This window comes from Thunnus thynnus, chromosome 7, assembly GCF_963924715.1.
Source record: "Thunnus thynnus chromosome 7, fThuThy2.1, whole genome shotgun sequence".
Lineage (NCBI taxonomy): Eukaryota > Metazoa > Chordata > Actinopteri > Scombriformes > Scombridae > Thunnus > Thunnus thynnus.
Genome location: NC_089523.1, coordinates 21,100,188 through 21,120,849, shown reverse-complemented (window position 1 = coordinate 21,120,849; position 20,662 = coordinate 21,100,188). Strand labels below are relative to the sequence as shown.

General features: G+C 39.1%; 2 protein-coding genes across 3 annotated transcripts in view; both read left to right on the top strand.

Moving 5' to 3' along the window:
- LOC137186186 (caspase a-like) overlaps positions 1-20,662 on the top strand; it is a 198,079-nt gene that overhangs the window by 35,852 nt on the left and 141,565 nt on the right. The gene's annotated exons all lie outside the window — the stretch shown is intronic.
- On the top strand, positions 260-19,722 carry smc4 (structural maintenance of chromosomes 4). Of its 2 annotated transcripts, XM_067594883.1 has the most exons (24): positions 260-409; positions 1,896-2,053; positions 3,031-3,221; positions 3,807-3,998; positions 5,064-5,240; positions 7,338-7,502; positions 8,042-8,169; positions 8,391-8,531; positions 9,107-9,257; positions 11,022-11,186; positions 11,320-11,553; positions 11,729-11,914; positions 12,073-12,234; positions 12,431-12,659; positions 12,815-12,891; positions 13,447-13,599; positions 13,775-13,901; positions 14,336-14,525; positions 15,853-15,997; positions 17,504-17,677; positions 17,937-18,119; positions 18,260-18,492; positions 18,613-18,796; positions 19,284-19,722. In XM_067594883.1, the coding sequence occupies exons 2-24, from the start codon at positions 1,906-1,908 to the stop codon at positions 19,446-19,448; spliced, it is 3,900 nt and encodes a 1,299-aa protein (XP_067450984.1). In that variant the 5' UTR covers positions 260-409; positions 1,896-1,905; the 3' UTR covers positions 19,449-19,722. The 2 variants fall into 2 exon arrangements, with proteins under 2 accessions (XP_067450984.1, XP_067450986.1); XM_067594885.1 differs by lacking the exons at positions 260-409; positions 1,896-2,053 and adding an exon at positions 2,164-2,314.

Below are 20,662 nucleotides of genomic sequence, written 5' to 3'. Positions count from 1 at the left end.
ATTAGGCTTTGAATCCGACAAAAATCTTGAATAAAATTCAACATTATAAAGGTGAAGCATTATTACACCTGCGTTTTTTCGTCATACTGTTTTGTAAAATGATTATCATTTGCTTGGAACCAGACGGAGTTGGCTTCGTCCCCTTTTTTTGAATTTCGTGTTTTTTTCCCCTTGCCCTTTGAACGGTCCATGGTGCCTTGCGTCAGTTTGTAACGAATTTGGTTCGACGGCTCAGTTTAGGCGCCATTTACAAGTTAGAGTTTTCAAGTGGGAGAGCGAGTCGGAGCGACACGGGGCTGAATTTTGTGGATTATATTTGCCAAGTTTTGGATTAACGAATACTTTTTTCGAAATCGCGATTTGGATCAGAAAGGAAGACTCTTGACAGACCGTGTGCATATTGTGGAAGGTACACAGAAACATTTTAGCGGACAGTATAATGACTGGGTTCCGTCTATTTGCTGAAACGCATAATGTTAACGTTAGTTCAAAACCAGATTTGCTATTAACAACACATTAAGTCGAGTTTTAACATAAACTACGGTGGGAAACGCACAGACTGGCGTTAACATACTCCAGGATGTATTGAGAGACTATCTCTTTTTGCTTTTTATGACATTTAATGCTAAAATAGGCTTTTCGTAGACACGCAGTCTTAACAGTAACATGCAAGTTTTCCGGTTGTCTACGCTAATGTTAATGTTGCAGATGGCTGCTAAACATTTTGATGCATTATCTTTGTCTGCTTAACGCCAACTACTATTGCTTTAGCCAACGTTAGTTGGGTAAACGCTAAATGAAGCGCCCCTTTTAATTCAGACAACGCAAACTTTGAGTGCAGTTAACGTTACAGTGTTGCGTTACAGATCCACAACGCAGATAAGTTTGCTAGCCAAAGTTAGCCATTACATTAGCTTTAGCTTCGTTGCGTTGTTTAACACCAGAAAGTTATAGCAGTTAACGTTAAGAGCAGCAGAGTGAATATAACACAGTAACGTGGCTTAGTCAACGCTAGCTTGAGTGTTATTTTATTCGGCGGCCAAGCTAGCGTGAGCAAATTTCTTATTTGACAAACGTACGTGTACGCCAGTTATAATGTTAACGTTACTATTAGTCCAACGTTACCGTTCAGTTACACTCGCTTTTTGAATGTGCTTTCCAATCATCTAAGTTAGCCAGTTAGATTGCCCCGTCTATACCCCCGCCCCAACATAACTTACAAGGTGACGGGATTCACGTTAAAATTACGTTAAGTGTCAGTTTGAGACTTCGTTCAATTTAGGACGATGTGTCTTTGCCACAGAACAGGGAGCCTAGATATCCTAGCTGCGTATATTCAGCAATGGCCACAACCAAGGCTAGGCTAAGAGCTCTAGGGAGATAATTTAGCTATTTGCATATTAACAGATTTTGTTTTCCAGCTAACGTGACGTTCACCTTATTTTTTCCGTTTTTCCTCAATACCACAAAGGTTATTATAACAGCAAATAAAATGTATACTTTAGATGCAGAAGATTACGAAAACGATTGTGTAAGGAGGAGGCCATTACATTACACTGTTATTTGTTATTAGATAGAATAGCATCTAATTCTCTACAAGCATCTCGTAGATAGGCAGCTTGATCACTGCCATCTCATCAGGCCGAGAGCCTTTTTTTTAATAACGCACTTTGTTCAGGTCACAAACTCATAGACTCAATTCACGTTGTTACTTTATTGTTACAACACTATGTTACCATATTAAAAATAGTTAGATGGGCGGCAGTGAGATCTGACTGTGGTAATGATTAAAGCTTGACTGGGTAGCTGCGTGTGACCGACTAAAAGAGGAGTTGGGAGATTGACAGGCGCAAAAACCACTCATGGATATTCCTTTTTACCAATGACCCCTTCAGATTTAAAATTATGCCATCTAAAACTGCAAAGAGCTCAACTGCCTCCGCCAAGCTCAGAGGGAAAGGGTCGCAGCCTCGGGATGACTCAGAAGACGAGCTGGATGTACCCCCTCAAGAAACCAACTCCAATGGCCAAGAGGAGGCACCGCCGAAAACTGGCAAGTAACAAAGAGTGTTTTGGTGTCTGTGAATCTAAATAAGTTGTGTTCACTCAATGGCGTTGCGTGTATTGCTGTATTGGTAGTGGCCAATTGGCACAGCTCTGAAGCTTATTTTTCTTACTTGAATCTCAACACGTAGTTAGGATGGCTGATATATTTTTTTCTAAAGTGCCAGTCATCAATACATGTATTATGATTTTTGAGATGATTTTGATATCGTCGAGTGAACGTCTTTCTCGGATCTTCTCATCAAGCGAGGTAATTAATTTCGGATAATGAAGTGCTTTATGTAGTAGATCTAAAGGGATTTTGACTTAATTCTTATAACTTGATATTAAATCATTTGTATGCGATGATTCAGATGCACATTGGTATTAACTGGTGGTTGTAGTCCTACAGTACGTTTTAATGCTTCACTGTGTGTCTGGCTGCAAGAATTTCATTTACAAACATCGACCCCATAGCTTGTTTATGCTTAATATGAGCACAATAGATTTTGGACAGGTCGTTGTAGCTTGGTGTGATGGCAACGTAATCGGTTTTACGTTATACCTTATTATCACAGAACAAGAGTTTCCCTGGCTGTGTTTTGAGTACAGTTCAGCATGAGTGAAAATGTGACGTTGATGATTGAAATTTGCACTTTAGTTATTTATCATCGACGAAATGAATGTGGCGCATCTACTCTCACATATCAACGCTTCTCGTGGAGAGCGTTTGTATAATAATGTGGGTTCGTTCATAAAGCGGCCATGGTCTCTTTTTTTTTTTTTTTTTTGTTGGGCTGGCTCTTGTTTTTAGAACAAAGAAAAATAACGCCTGTCAACTTTCTTGTGAGTCTGCTGTTGTCTAACTTGCTGCCTGTGTTTTGTTTGTTTGTTTTTTTCTCCTCTACCCCTCCCCCACGCACCACTGTCCGTCACCTGAAACGACGAGCACAGAGGAATAAAAGTTGTACTTTTTTTGTGCCACAGATCCGTCTCACGGGGAGGTTGCCGAGGCGCTTGATAATCGAAGTTTGGAGCAGATTCTCGGTAGCATCCCTCCACCCCCGCCCCCCGCAATGACCAATGAACCGGGCGCTCCTCGCCTGATGATAACACATTTAGTTAATCGCAACTTCAAATCTTACGCAGGCGAGCAGATTCTGGGGCCTTTTCACAAGGTACGACCAAACATGATTACAAATATAAACCCTGCGTGGGAAATAGTTTGTGAATGTGTTGTGTTTAGCTCACAGATTTATCAGCATGTGTAGTGTTTCTCAATTTTATTTAATTTGTCTTAAATTTCATATTATGCAACTGTAAACAAGTTGCCTTGTGTGGTAGTAGACACAAAAAAGTACAGAATTATTAATGATATTACACTGTAACAGTTATTGGATTTTTTTTACATTTTTTTTTTTCAAAGTGGAAAAAGTCACACTCCTCCATTTTGATTTAGTTAGTGTATCTTACAAGGGGTAGTGTTCTGGTGATATGCTGACATTTTCCTTAAATTATGACTTTCTTTAAACTCTCTCTTTTCACCTTTTTCTGCTCCCCTCATTGTTCTGCAGATATGAGTACAAAATAAATCTTAACTACACCCACTCAGAATACATCCACCATGACAATCATACTATGCTGAAATGTTAATTTATAGCTTCTAATGTTAAGACATTTACATTATTTGTATGTGGATGTAGTATATTTTTATAAAATTCATTTATACTATTTTTAAACATTTTCTCTTTCTTTTCTCTCAGCGCTTTTCCTGCATCATTGGTCCGAATGGGAGTGGGAAGTCCAATGTGATAGATTCAATGCTCTTTGTGTTTGGATACAGAGCTCAAAAGATCAGATCGAAAAAGCTCTCAGTGCTGATTCATAGTTCTGATCAACACAAAGATGTGCAAAGCTGTACTGTGGAGGTGCACTTTCAAAAGATTATTGATAAGGTATATATATATCTATATCTATATCTCTGTCACACAGATACACACATACACTTGCTTTGGTCTCACATAAATTAACCACCACGCAGCCCAAATTGAAAGGGATGATTAGAAATATTTTCCTGTGGACACATATTTTTGTAAAATTAAAATTATTTTTTTTTCCTTGAGGCTCCTGAGTTAATATTGCTAAAGTCTTATCACACCAGGGCCTAAACACAGACTCAGATCAGTCATGAAAGTCAACCAACACCCACATGTACCATAGACAGTTCATAATGTGCTAGAACTGGTTTCTTTATTTTTGAATAATTTTTAAATGTGTCATTTACTGACTAGGCTCTATTTATTTGATGGTTCTGTGAAATATCAGTAATGTGGGTGTGTGCATTAAGAGACAAATATAGTTTCATACACCAGAAGACAAATTACTTAAAAACGGACTGTAGTCTGAAGAATTAGAGTTAAATATGTTTCTGTATTTGATCTGCCACATGGAGTGTGAGTAAGTTTTGCCTTGAACACTGTTAAACATATCTAAGCCTTTCTGTTTGGGCTTATCCATTCATAGTAAATTAAAATCAAGTTGTTTAACTAATGGCATAATCCTGAGAATTTTGCCTGCTTTATAACCTGCTATTTCTGAAACTTAAAAGATTTTTTTTTAGAAGTGGTGTACACAACTTAAATTATCAGACTTGGCTCTAAACTTTAATAATCTTTTAGGCAAAGAAACTTTTATTTTGCTTTGCATGTATAAGCTGATTATCTTTTATAGCATGGTGTTTTAATTTTGTTAATCTAACATTATAGAATACACTCCAATATTGATATGGTTTATTTACATGTCAGTCTAGCTGGCCTAGATCTGTTGTGTCATTTTTTTTAAAGCGGAGTTTCTTAATTGTTTCTAATGTGGGGTTTTATTCTTTTGTCACCCTCAGTGGATTTATCAGTATTATGAGTATTATCATTTGATGTGTAGAGCTGTTTGAGTTTCTCTTGAACTGCTCTACTCTGCTCTGCTCTAAGCTGCTCTGTCCTCTGCCCCTCCCCCCTCTGAGCCAGGAAGGAGATGACTACGAAGTCATCCCCAGCAGCAAGTTCTATGTTTCCAGGACTGCCAACAAAGACAATTCCTCAGCCTACCATATCAATGGCAAGAAAGCCACATTCAAAGAAGTGGGGGCTTTACTCCGAAGTCATGGTATTGACCTAGACCACAACAGATTTCTGATCTTACAGGTAATTGTAAATTTTTTATGTAATTTCCTCTTCCACTTCTAACTCTGCTTCTTTTTTTTTTCCTTTTTTTTTTTTTTTTTTTTTTTATCCCTGCTGTGACCATCCCATTCTGTCAGAGATTTCCTGCTCTTCGTTTTCTGCCCATTACCCAGTCCTCTTTCAGTCATATGTTTCATGGCTGTCTTAAAGCCATGCCTGTCTGTGGGAATAACCTGTTGCACTGGAATTGGAAAGGAGAGGGTGTGCCCTCCGACAGCCCTTAAACTGCTATAGCAGCGCATCATGGTTTGAAACAATGTGGAAAAGGTGCGAACCATAATTTGCTGCTTTAGAATTTTAAGGAAATGCAATTTTACCCATACATGGACCTGGATGTAGGTGGCTGCATTTTAACAACTAACTCAGATTTTGTAGTGGGGGGATCTTTGATGGGTTTGACCCTCCAGTGGAGACAGGTTGGACCTCCCTTCCTCTCCTTTTCTCATGTACCTGCCACGCTTTAGCAGCACGTAAATATTGGCGTGTGAGAATAGACCCCAACCCCAATATTAGCAGTGCTGCTTCAGTGTGGCTGGATCAGACACCCTCCTTCATTATCATGGCCTTAATATTGGTTTAACATTTTGTTTGTTTTTTACTCCACTGTGAATCTAATGCATTCCTCTATATTTTTAGATTATTTTTCTTGTTGGGTTTTTTTAATTTTATTTTTTATTTAGCATTGTGTTGAACTGAGTTTGAATCAGCTCACTGGTTACACTCCTACCCCTCTGACTGTATTACATGTGTGACCTACCTATTATTACTGATTAACTCAGGGCTTATGGGGTGATGGCTGATGCTAGAGTAGTACAAAATGGCTGATTAAATCTTCGTTGTCTCAATTTTTTAATTATATTTTTTACACTTTTTGGTAGTTTCAGGTGAACATTCAGTTTCTATCCTCCACTGTGGTTTTGTGGTTAGCTGGTTGCTTACAAGTGTCCTGCTTCACTCTCTTTTTTTTTTTTTTTTTTTTTTTTTTCGTATGTGTGTGTGCATGACCATTCTCACTGTCAATGACATGGCTGCATGACTATGGGAAGAGGCTTTAGCTTGTTCTCCAAGGTCAATTTTCCAGGCCTCTGGCTAAGGGAAAGCTGTCTATTTTGTGCACTGGTCAGAGCAGAGGATGACGTGGGACTTTTTTCCCCCTTCCTCTACTGGCTTCTCCTTTCTTTCATACATAAAAGTAATATGTGAGCTGCCTTTTTTTTCCTACACATAAATAGGATGTAATTGGAGACTTTAAGTTTTTATTATATCTGGATTTTATTTGTGTTTAACTTGAAATTTATTATGTAGCAACATTGTTATTCTAAGCCAGCCTATCTAAAAAATAATTAAAAATGAACACACATTCAGACATATAAAATTACACCAGAGACCTGTCCCTGACTTTGGGCCAAGCAGTGCACATGTGCAATATTTAGAAATTGAACTGAAGTGTAACTACAAGGAGTCAAAATGTGCATGCTATCAAACGCAGTTGCTTTTAAATCACTTATAATTTAGTCATTATAATTATGACACAAGTTCTGTAATGAGTACTGTGGTGGGATGGTGAGGTGATAATGTGTTAACTTAAATATTTCTTCTTGAATCTGAATATGTGTTATTTTTTGGTTTATTTATTTATTTATTTTTGAAGAATGAGTAGTTAAGTATTTTAATTTGACATTCTTTTTTGTTTTGAATTAATTTAACTGTTTATTAAGCCAAATATAGTACTGGGTGGTATTCTTATGTTATCTGAATGAGAAAATCTGTTGTGTGCTCAAAGGGAACTTCCAGAAAGTAATTTTTGGTTCACTGTACATGACTGTATGAAACTGCCTGGGTGTGTGTGTGTGTATCAGGTCAGCATTATTGCAAGTTTAGAGTTAAGAAATCAATTGACCACATGTCTTAATAGTGAATGTTTTGGACATATTTTATTATATTATTACAAATTATAAGAGTTGTTGTTTTGTTCAAACTTTAGCTCTATGAGTTCCATGAATGACTGCATGCATGTCTGTGTCCATGTGTTGTTCTGACCTTCTGACCTGTATCTAGGGTGAGGTGGAGCAAATTGCCATGATGAAGCCTAAAGGTCAGACAGAGCATGATGAGGGTATGCTGGAGTACCTAGAGGACATTATTGGCTCCTGCCGCCTCAAGGAGCCCATCCAAACCCTGGCCCGTCGCATTGAACTGCTCAATGAGCAGAGGGGAGAGAAGGTGATATATTGTATACTCACACACTATATGTTCACACTTTCGTAACCTTACCAACTTTCCTTCCTGTGTCATGACTTATTTTGTTGTACCTATCTTCAATAAAGGACACAGTTTGATTTTGAAAAAAAAAAATTATAGAGGTGTAACTGTGCAGAATGTAAGATAAGTTGGTACTTGGCTGGGCCAACTACCCCAGACATGATATATGGCTTTCATGGAAGTCTTTTTGTGCACACATATTTACTTCTGAAGATTGTGCAATGTTAGTATGTTGACAATTTTTTTTTTTTTTTTTTTTTTTTCCAATTAAATTTGTATTTTGTTGTACTATGTAAGTAACAAGATACTGGAGTGATTAAAAACAAATCAGTGCTATTACATCTTTCATCATAATATTTCTGTGGCATCAGAATGATGGAGATACTGTACAAACTACATATCTTGTCTGAACGTGGCACTTATGCATATAATTTATGACTAGAAACTTTATTTTAAGTGTTGTCATCTGATACTAAGCACTATGATGTTCACTGCCCTAGCTCAACCGAGTAAAGCTTGTGGAAAAAGAGAAGAATGCTTTGGAGGGAGAAAAGAACAAAGCTGTGGAGTTCCTCACCCTGGAGAATAACATCTTCAAACACAAGAGTCAGCTTTGCCAATATTATGTGTAAGTACACCAGCGCAATTTCTCTATTCTTTACAAAGCAAATTAAACAATAATATAATCTCATTAAATTTCAATTTAGACCCATCAGTGTCATAGAGAAGAAAAAAATGTCAACTATTTTTAAACCTTGAGAAGCGCAGCATGACCCATAGCCCTTTACTTCATGTGTGAATTATATAGTTTAATCTGTCACTGGTTTTTGCTTATCTCTTTGCCATTAGTCATGATCTGCAGAAGCGTGTGGTGGATAAAGAGCAGGAAAAGCAGAGGATCCTGGAGGACAACAAGGAACTCACTGAGAAAAATACAAATATATCACAGGAGATGGAGAAAAAGAACCAAGAACTCAAAAATGTGGAGAAGTAAGACATTTTTTTGTTCTACCTGTTCTTCTCTCTTCAAAATCAGTGTAATATGGTCAGAAGATTAGTAATTCAATAATTTTGTGGTTGTCAGAGCCTTTCTTGCCCTCAACCCTTTTGTTTAGAGGCAAAATTCCAATTCAGGTATGGAAAAGTATAGAAGTTATAGTAGCAGATTGTATGTGGTAAAGTTTGAATGTTGCACAAGTGCTTGAAAAAAAAGTGATGAATATTGTTTTTCCCTTCCAATAAAAAAATGTGCAAATTTGATATTCAAGTCAACACAATTTTAAAAATGTGGGCAAAAATGGCTTTGATGACCATATATTGCTTTTAAAATTTGTTTAAAATCTATATTAAAATCTTCTTTGAAATGGAAAATGTAGATACAGAAATCTGGCTGAGCTTTACTATGATATGCTTGTTGTCTCACATTATAGAAACTGAGCCTATTAGTCTTTATAGGTATATATGGTTTTGTATATTTCCTTTCATAGTTTATCTAATACTTGAGTTGATTTTTTTTTCCATGATTGACTTGAGCATACCCAGTAAAAATGCTGTTTCTCCACCAGGAAACAAAATAAGCTCAACAAGTACATTGAGACCCAGAAGGAGAAGTTCACTCAGCTGGACCTGCAGGATGTTGAAGTGCGTGAGAAGATTAAACACTGCAAGAGCAAGAACAAGAAACTGCAGAAGCAGCTGGAGAAGGACAAGGAAAAGGTGTGTTAACCTTAAAATTGTCTTCCACTATTATACCCACTTCAATGATTTCATTTGACATGGTGTTACTGTTTGCTGCTCTGCAGTAGATGTGAGTATTTCACTCTGACAGCGTCACAGTGGGCATTCTCACAGTGTTCAGAGGCACACAGACACACAATCTGTCAGGAGAGGATAACTGTTACATACAATACATACCCATTAACAAATACAGGTTTGCACCATGATCCAGGACGAGCTAGCAGCAGTGGTATGACACTCCAGTTTTACATGTTTATGTTGTCCCGTGGCCAAGAGAGAAACATGGGCACTAAAAATACAATTTCCGTTGCTTATAGAAAACACAAGTTCTGTTTTGAGGCCGAGGAGAAAAAGATTTTTGTCAAGGCTTTACACAACCTATATAGGAGTGATTAGTGAATTACAGAATTATTCCAGTTCCCAAGAGTTATTTGCCATTATAAACATGGATTCTATAATCATAAATTTCCCTGTAGATAAAGAATTCAAAATGTTCCTGGCAGTGAAGAACTAAGCATTCTATAAGTTCTTTGAAGATAATACAATTTTGTGTAAAACAATATTGCAGATAATTTAGTGTTTAAACAAAAAGCCTGGATGCTGGTAGAGTTGATGTTTTCAAAGACATTGAACTGAAATAATTCTCTGTGATAGCTCTAGCTGCAGCTACACAAAGCAATACTGAGGACAGTCAGGTAGGCTTTTTCCAAAAACATTGAACATTGCTACTGAAGGACTTTGATCTTAGACATGATGCCCTGTGTGACTGAGAAATCACGCTGTGTCATTTGTGAAAGCATTTAGGGACTCTGCTTTAATTTTCTGTATTTTTTTCTTAATTAAGGAATAGTGTAATACCTGGATTTCTTCTAGATTAAGTGACGTTATCCATAAATAAATCAAATTTTAATGGCAGGAAGGGCCATCTACCCTAAACTAGCCACTAGGGGGCTGTGAAGTAACACACAAGTTGATTGTTAGTGTGTGCCTAATGACAGCACACTCATGCTCTCTTTCACCATTAATTGTATTCCTGTCTCTTAGACTAACATTTTTTTTTAACTTGTGCAAAAAAAAAAAATCACAGACAAACCTAACCTTAAGAGTTCCTTGTAACTTGTTATATCTTCTCATCTCCCTTCCTGCTCTAAAAGTCTATCTGCTCCACCTACAATGCCTGTGCTCTGGAAATGTCTTGGTCAGAGGGGGAGCAGGGCAGAAGCGGGCAGACCTCTGGGGAGCAGTGTTCTGCTGTGTGGTAGTCAACTATGGCCTGGCTTGTGTAACACTCCCAGCAGCCACATTCACATTTCACCCGCAGTTAACCCTACAAAACATAGACTATATACACACACACCACTCCTTTGCCTTGTTTCAGCCCTGCCAGGCAGCAGACTGTTGTGCCAGTCTTAACCAGGGCTTGCTCAGTCCTGAATGTGTGTTTATAGTTGATTACAGTTGTGTGTTTTGGCCTGCTTCTGAATGTGTAGCACAGTTGCTTGTAACTGGCACTGGCAAAAAACTGATTCAGTCCATTTACTTTACAACTCTTGTCTCCTGAATTCTTCAGATCTCTTTATTTGATCATCCTTTAATTTAAGAGGTAAAGCTTGGTAGAAGTGTGTATTAATGAATTGTGTCCTTAAGTTGAACCTAGACAGGTGCAGCCACTGTTGCTTAGAATCCCAACTTGGACACATCTCATCTGTTACTGTACCTTCTCCTGTCTGGCTCATCTTTCAGCTGGAGGAAGTGCGCAGTGTACCAGCCAACAGTGAAAAGGCCATCTCTGAGGCAACAGCTCGCAAGGAAGGGCTGGAGAAGCAGAAGGTGAAAGAAGAAGAGAAACTTAAGGAGGTGATGGAGAGTCTGAAGGAAGAGACCAGCGGCTTGCAACAGGACAAAGAGGTGCGTGACTACATCTTGCTTTCACTGTACCATGCTATATTTAACTTTGCATAGTAAACATTTCTGTAAAACATGTTTACTCTCCTTTTTTCTCTCCAACATTCCCAACCTCTCCTCTTTTTGTATTCTCCAGACCAAAGAGAAAGAGTTGATGGAGCTCAGTAAGGCTGTAAACGAGACCCGCTCTCGTATGGACCTGGCTCAATCAGAGCTTGACATCTACCTTAGCCGCCACAACACCGCTGTGACACAGCTCAACACAGCCAAGCAGACACTTCAGACAACTTCTGACACGCTGCGGGAGCGCCGCGCAGCTATTAAGGACCTGGAAGTCAAAATACCTGAGAAAGAACAAGAGCTCAAGAAGGTAAAACCGAACATCAGCATTGCTGTGTGATAGCATTTTGTTTAGGCAGAATTCACATGGGACATTTAGCATCTGCCAATAAATAATGTGTGTGGTATAGAACATATCTGCACAGCGGATGGTGTCATTATTGTGAATTTGTCCTTGAATTGATCCCCCCCCATTTCCTCTGCAGGATGAGGGAGAGCTGGAGAAGCTGATGAAGATGGATAATGAGACTAGGGAAGTGGTGAGGGAAATGAGGCAGAAGGTGGAGGAAGCCAAGAGCTCTCTGTCCTCCAACCGCAGTCGAGGAAAGGTCCTGGATGCTCTCATGCAGCAGAAGAAGAGTGGCAGAATCCCTGGCATCCTTGGAAGATTGGTAAAAAGCTGTTATAATATAAAATACAGTCTAATTATTACCAAGAATATCATCAATATCTCAGTTATAAATTATTACAGGGAACACACCTATAAACTCTTTAGTGATATGCTTATGTGGTCACAGTGCTCAGATTGTTTTTTGTTTTTTTCTTGTAGGGAGACCTTGGAGCTATAGATGAGAAGTATGATGTGGCTATTTCCTCCAGCTGTGGTGCTCTGGACAACATTGTGGTGGATACCATTGATACAGCTCAGAAATGTGTCACATTTCTCAAAGAACAGAACATTGGAGTTGCTACCTTCATTGGTCTTGACAAGGTAAAGATGATTACAGTTGGGGCCCTCAGTCAAGAGGGTGTAAACTGATTTTTATCTCTCTTGTCTTGTTAAGATGTAAACAACATCAGTGTCTTTAACCGCTTACAGAAATTGTTCTAGTTTGTAAGCAGGATCTCTTATCAAAAGCTTACATGGATTCTGCGTCTTCCTTTTCCTTCTCACTGGCTTTACTTAGATGAAGGTGTGGGAGAAGAACATCAATACCCCCATCCGCACCCCTGAGGACAGCCCTCGTCTCTTTGACATGGTGAGAGTGAAAGATGAGAGCGTGCGACCAGCTTTCTACTTCGCCCTAAGGGACACCCTGGTGGCCCAGGACATGGAGCAGGCCACTAGGATGGCCTTCCAGAAAGACAAGCGCTGGAGAGTGGTCACCCTGAAGGGACAGATAATCGAGATGGCTGGTGGGTGGCCTCCTGCTTTTTCTGTCATAATCATATCCTGTTTTTTTTCCTAGCTCTTATAGTTATGTAATTCAGTGAAGATAATACAATTGCCATTATTTTACTAGTCTGACCCTCCCCCTCTTATCCCCTGTGGTCCGGTGTGTTCATCACAGGAACCATGACTGGAGGAGGAAGAATATTGAAGGGCAGGATGGGTTCCTCCATTGGTACTGAGGTCTCTCAGCAGGAGGTAAGTGTAAAATACACATGTCATGAGTGGCCCAAAAATTCAGTGTGATACACATTTGGTCCTGCTTTAGATAGAAAGATCATAGTATCTCCTTCAAGATGTGGGAGCGCTACATTTTTTTTGCTTGATTTTAAAACAACAAGCATCTTTTAAAGAAATTGATTTGATTCTCACTTGTTGCCCCCTGTGTAAACAACATGTTATTGCAATTTGCATTTAATCGAAAGCAATTAATACAGTTACAACAGTGATCATTTAGGACAGGACATCTGTCAGTCTGTTGAATGTGTTGGTTAGAAACTACAAAGAAACTATAAGACATAATTTAGTTCTTAGTATCATAAAACTGATTTCAAAGGAGAATTTCTAGTTCTTATTGAAAGTGGATGAAGTGTCATTACTAACTCCTACTTCATACTATGAACTTGGATAACTTTACAGTGTTTTCTTTCCAATGTGTTTCCTAGAAGTGATTTTGCAGGACCTGCTATCAGATAAGCACCACAGCAGACATTTACTGCACAAAACATGATGATTTTCATGTGTTTTCTGCAGCTCGACCGTATGGAGGGCAAGCTGAATGAGAATGTTTCGAAGCTGCAGGGCTGCCAAGAGAGAAAGCTGCAGCTAGAGGAGAACATACAGCGCTTCCGGCCACAGCTCCGAGACATGAAGAACACCTTGGAAAAATACACCAACAGCATGACTGTACAGCACATCCACCTCTTCCTTTTCATTAACTGTGTTTCTTTCATCCATTTGGATGTATTTGTGATCTAAATAATAACCTCTACTATTCATAACTAACAGTAACATGTGACAGTATTGACTCATAACTTAGTGTTCTTAACAATTGATTGTTTTCCCTCTTTCTGTCCTTCAGAGTCTAGCTGACCAGGAGACTCACTTGAAGCTCCAGATCAAGGAACTCGAGGCCAACGTGCTGGCTGCTGCGCCAGACAAGGCCAAACAGAAACAGATGGAAAAGAGCCTGGAGGCCTTTAAGAAAGGTAGGATCCTCCTGTAAACTGTAAAGAGGACTCTTGTAGTTTATGATTTTGGGTTAATGTGAACTCTTATGTAAGACTAAGTTGTGATAATAGAATTAGCACCATACATATGGCTGAGCCTCGTTTGGACAGAAGGTTACATGAGTGATTGACATGACTTTAGGTTAGCTTGAGCTTTAATTCAGTTTCCATATTAAGTATGTCTCACCACATAATCGAATGGTGACAAAATTCTCATATTGAGTTACAGTTTCAGGTCTAATGTCTAAATGAGTCTACATACCACATGACCGTTTCATTCATGAAAATGTTTGTCCAGTTTAATCCCCCTGAATATAAAGCAAAACAGATATCAAATTCCAACGTTAATATTATTGTCTTTCTCCTCTCTTCCTGTTCTGTCCATTCATTCATTCACTCTCTTGCACTCCCAGACTTCGAGGCAGCGTCCAGTAAAGCCGGGAAGGTGGAAAATGAGGTGAAAAGACTCCACAACCTGATTGTGGACATCAATAGCCACAAGCTAAAGGCTCAGCAGGACAAGCTCGACAAGGTCAACAAGGACCTCGATGACTGCTCCTCCACCATAACCAAGGCTCAAGTTGCCATAAAGACCGCAGACCGGTGAGGAAATACGCACATTTGCATTTTACAATTAAATGATTGCTTGGTTGACACAGTGATACTTTGTTTTAAGTTATTAGGATCATCTATTGTTTGACTATGATGAAACGTACGATACAGTCAGAAATGTTGAGCCATATTTAGCAGCTTAGTTTGAGTGAATGTGTTGGTATAGTGTGGTATAGTTAAACTTTCCTTATTGTTAGTTCTTGATTCTGTATACAACATCATAGAACTATTTTTAAAACGAATTATTGTGCCTCACTGACAAATATACAATACATAGAGTTAGGTTACAGGAACACTCACTAAACTCCACTTATTCCTATTGTTGGCATTTTTTTCGTTTACTTAATCAATATGCTGACAGTAGCAACTAAAATAGCCATCTAGTCATCAGTACCTGTAGCTGGAACATTAAGATTGATTTGTCTGTTGAAGCAAAAAGACTCTGGTAGCTGCATTTGATGTGCTTTGTTCTGCTGGAAGAGCTGTCCTGCCGATGACAAACACAGTGGAACTTATGAACTGAGACACTGAAGCTTCCTGTGTGAAAACTCTTCTTTCTAGATGTCATATAAATCCTTGATGTATTTTCCAACTCACTGATGCTTCCTAGCAGTGCAGACACCATGGTGAGGAGCAACGGAACAAAAACAGTTTTTCTTGTTGAACAAACGTTGCAGCTCTATCATAACTATCCTGTCATGTTTGAAAAGAGTCAACGTGGAACTTTTTCTCTAATCGAGAAGCATGTCTAAAAGCCAAAAAGCCAGGTACTCTGGAGTTTTGGATCACTAGCAGCGTTATGGAGTAATGGGCAGTGACTGTGCAGGTGACGTATTGTTGGCATTTGTAGAGAGCAAGCGGCAACGATATTTAGGTTTAACATGCTGAGCCCAAGTGGAGGAACAGTGCTCTATCTGTCAGTGGTCTATCAACACCATTCCTAACCAGATGATGACGGAGAGAAGGAGGAAGAGAAGGTTTGAAGTCAATAGCATGGTCATAACCATGTTTGACACAAAATGTATCTGTCCTTTTGCGCACGTGGCTTAGCTGTTCACTGTTATAAACATCAAATCCTGTGTGTTTGAACTCTGACTGAACTCTGTAACAACCTGGGGGGAAACACACTCCTAAGTTGGAAAACTCCTTGTAGCCTTGTAGACAAGATGTTTGCTCTAAAGTAGTCACTCATTAACAGTCTCGTATGGCAAGTCAAAGCGGACAGTATCACTAGTTCTTTTTCACTCAAACACATGTTACGATGCCACCACCCTCACAGAGACTAATTTCTTTGCATTTGTGTGTGTCCTCCGTTCAGAAACCTGAAGAAGTGTGAGGAGAGTGTGAGTCGTGTGCAGGGTGAGCAGGAGGAGAATGAGAAGTCTTTGGCTCAGTTCGAAGAACAGCTGAACAAACTGGAAGAGGAGGCCGGGGAGATCATGAAGGCCTGTCAGGAGGCTGAGGTCGGCACTCTTCTTTCATTAGGGTTCAAACCCTGAAGGGGTAGAACCCTATTGTTTTTCTTCCGACTATTATTATTTTTCTCCACTAAAAGTCTCTGCGGCTCAGCAACCATAAGTCCAAAACCAACCAGATACAGTAGGTTCCTATGGCCCTCCACTACTCAGGCACCAATAATCACCCATGTCAGCCAGATGGTGGCGCTGTAACAGCGAACTTTATGTTTTGAACCATAAGTCTCACAAACAAAATTATTTTTTCCTGTACTCTGTAGGTCCAGGCGAATCTATCCATATAAGCCATGCCCATTTACGCCAAGATAGATTTTCTGCCATTTTGAATTTTGTCCAAACCTTTTTTTTCGCTACTCCACCTACAATTTTTGAGCAATTGTCACCAAATTTGGCATACTGCCTTGGGGGACTGAGATAGATAATCGGTTCAAAAACATGATCAACATCCATCAAAAAGACCTCACAAAAGGGTGGAGTTAAGCAGGACATTGGGCATAACTCATACATTTTTTTTATTGAATCAACACAAAACTTAACACATATGTTGAGGAGTGTTCATTGAGTATGTCTGGTGAAGCGCATTGTGCCTCAGCCTTAGGGGGAGCCACAAATGCGAAAAGTTTATATCTCATAATTGGCTGCATGGATTCATACAAAATTTGGATTGTGCAATCTAGGCTCATGACTCAGTCAATAAAAATTGGTAATGATTGGTTAAAGGGGCTTGGCTTATTACAACAAATCTAAGTTTTCAGAAGTTTCACATTCCAAACTTCAAAACAAAACAAACAAAAAAAATCCTCCTGTGCGTCTTACAGAGCTGACATTTTTCAGCACATCCTATGATATGTGACAAAAGTTTGCCTTACTGCCACCTGTAGTCGATTCAGTAAGAAGATATATAGAAAGTCATGTCTCCCCAGTAGCACAGTCAGTAAGTCACCTTCTCTGGGGATACAAAGGTCATGGGTTCAAGTCCCAGGATGTCCAATTTAGACTTGCAGCACATCCACTGATGTGACAAAAGATGGCCTCACTGCAACATGTGGTCATTTCAGAAGTCCGTCACTGTTTTTTCATTATATTTAGAAAAAATAGTGAAAAATGAAAAATGTTCAAGTTTGTTCACCTTTGTAAAACCTGAAACCCGATCGTTGCTGCTCACAGCTTTAACTTTGGCTGATTTGAAAAAAGATTCGAACCCACATATTGCCACTTGCGGCTTTATTTTTATTTTGGTTTATGAAATATGATTTTTAATCAAAATAAACTGATAAATTCAATAATTATGTCTGCAGCTTACCACAGTGCTTCAAAGGTGTTTCTGTTTCAAGTATGCAAGTGCTTTTTATAGAATTCTTGTACATGTGAGAATTGTCTCATCATTTACATATGAACTCTGCTTTTTGTTTTTACGTTCTGTAGCTGTGTGGCATTACTGTATCTAAATGACTTTTAGGTAACACTGTAGCACTGTTTCCTTCTGTCCTCTAGGCATCACTTCCTGAGGTGCAGGAGCAGTACCAGGGGGTGCTGAAGGAGATAAAGGTCCTGCAGCAGCAGGAGCATGCACTGCAGGAGGAGTCCCTCAGCGTACGGCTCCGCATTGAGCAGATAGAGACCACCATCACTGAACACAACAGCAAGATCAAAAACTGGCAGAAAGAGGTGTGTGTGTGCGTGTGTGTTTGTTCAAGCACATTACATAACTTCCTTAAATTGTTTTTTAAAAGTGTCCTATCCTTCATCTCTGAAGCATTTATTAACTTTGATTTGAGATGTTCCCTTTGAGAAGATCTATATTTCTAACTGAGGGAGATTTTGGAGGGTGGGGTAGGGGATATTTGTTTTGTTTTGTTTCCTCTCTTCGGCACTTGTGTGGGTACATGATTTATATTTATGACTATTGTGTTGAAATGTTCTTCAGGCCACTAAGCTGTCCCTTCATACCATTGAGGATAAGCCAGCAGAGGAACTTCCTGTTTATACTCCTGCTGAACTGGAAGAAATCTCAGATCCAAATGTTATTATCAACAAGATGGTCACATTAGAGACCAAGAGTGCTCAGATGAAGCCCAACCTTGGCGCCATTGCAGAGTACAAGAAGAAGGTACGCACAAATATGCATCTAGTTTATTGCTCTGAACTAAACAAGTAGGAAGTGAGAGCAAAATAAGAGGAACCTCTATTTAGAATTTGTCTGACGCAAAAAGTACTGGATCAAAGGTTTCATCATCATTGTGTCTTCAGGAGGAACTGTACCTGCAGCGTGTGGCTCAGCTGGACGAGATCACCACAGAGAGGGACAACTTCAAACGTGGCTATGAGGACCTGCGCAAACAGCGCCTCAACGAATTCATGACCGGATTCAACATGATCACAAACAAGCTGAAGGAAAACTACCAGATGCTTACACTCGGGGGCGACGCAGAGCTGGAGCTCGTGGACAGTTTAGACCCCTTCTCTGAGGGCATCATGTTCAGGTAAGAGACGAGGAAAATGAACTAGTGTCTTCAGAACAAAATGCAGCTGGCACATTGTGTTCTAGACATTAATCCTATCCTTATGTTTGAGCATAAATTTCCGTTCCTCACTCTCCTTAGTGTGCGTCCTCCGAAGAAGAGCTGGAAGAAGATCTTTAACCTCTCAGGAGGAGAGAAGACCCTCAGCTCGTTGGCGCTGGTGTTCGCTCTGCACCACTATAAGCCCACACCACTCTACTTCATGGACGAGATTGATGCTGCTCTTGATTTCAAGAATGTCTCCATTGTGGCCTGTTACATTTATGTGAGTATGAACCTGTGTATTACATTCATGAGGCTTATCTCTTTCTCATAACTCCAGATTAGATTTTGGGCTGTGGAGTGGTGTAACAAACCACGAAAAGCTTGTTGTAAAGTGCTGAATCCAAGAGATGCTGTTGGAGGAAACGGTGATCCAACCAAAGTAATTGAAACATTAAATTGCATTAGTCAGTTAATTTTAAACACTGTGCAGCCAGCTAATCACTGTTGTAATCACTGACTCATGTGATCTCAGTGTTTCTGTTGTGTAACACTGGAATAATGGAGGAGTTCAGAAAAATCACCTGTTTTTGGGAGCTGGAGCAAAACAAGTACTAAGCCTTTAACTGTTGCCACTCACAGTGCTCATTATTTTATAAGCTTCTGGATAATTGTTCACTTCATTCAACATGCCATATAATTAATATTCAACTAAGAATAAAATCTAATCAGATTAATTAATATTTTGATTCTGTCCCATCTCATTGCAGGAGCAAACCAAGAATGCTCAGTTCATCATCATCTCCCTGAGGAACAACATGTTTGAGATCGCCGATCGTCTCATCGGCATCTACAAAACTCACAACACCACTAAGAGTGTGGGAATCAACCCCAAGACCATTGTATTCAAAGAGCACGACGCCGTCACAGCTTAAACTTTTAAATTTGCAGTCTGTATATTTTAGTGGCATCTTGCGGGGGAGTATTCAGTTTGTTGCGACCTGCAACCTCACCACTAGATGTCACTAAATCCTACACACTGCGCCTTTAAATGTCGAGTGTCTGTTAAACTCAGATGTCTGTCTTTGCTGTTTTACTTCTCGTCACACAATGTAAATATTTATCTTTTTATCTTATTCTTTATGATGAAATGCTGCTATTCTTTGTTATCGTTTCAATCAATAAACGTTTGTTTCATCTTTTCCTTAATTTTCACATTTCCACTCACATGATGAAAATAAACATAATCTTAGACATCTATGTTTGTATTTTTGCTTAGTAGTAACTGAGATCTGTCAACATTTTAGGTTAAATTCCAAACAAAACTTACCTGATTCCTACTGAGTCACTGATGTCCCAAAAGATATTTTTGGTCTTACTCCTAAAAATCATAAGTTCACAATTTTTTAAGTCTGTTACAATAGTGAGATGCCCATATGAACAATGAAATAGGTTTTGCTCGCTGTAATCATTCCACCTGTTCATACTGACGATTAGAAGATGTGAGTGAGTGGGGACAAAATCCACAGTCCTTGTTTTGATGGAAAAAAATTATTTTAAAATTTCATCTGAAGCCAATATGAGGTTTTACCAGTCTGTTACTCAAACAAAGCGGATCTGTTCCACAGTTACAGCCTTTTTTAGTAAACTTGTCCCTCTTTGTGTCTTGCCGGACAGCGTTTTCCTGTTCAGCTGCAGAGGAAGGATCGTAACAAAAAGAGGGAATTTGGCACTGAAAAGACTAACTGAAAGATATTGACTTGATTTGGATACTTTGTATAGCCAAAGCCTCATTTTAGCTTCAAATATACTTTTCCACAGAAGGAGGCTTTGTCTATTTTGTCCTCTGTCCCTTACATTTTAAGTGCATTATGAAGGAATCTATTAATGGTCAGTATGAACAGGAGGAATGATTACAACAAGAAAAACGTGTCAGTGTTCATTTGGGCACCTGATTTGTTTTAAGACAGACTTGAAAAGTTGAATCTGTCCTTTAAGTCTCAGTGATGAAACCCAGTAAGTGAATTACTGAGATGATGCAAAAATGGTCAACTAACAATATATTTAAATATATATAATATAACACAACTGTAGTCATGACCGGGCCTCTATTTACACACTAATATCCTGCTCTGAGGTCATGTGACAG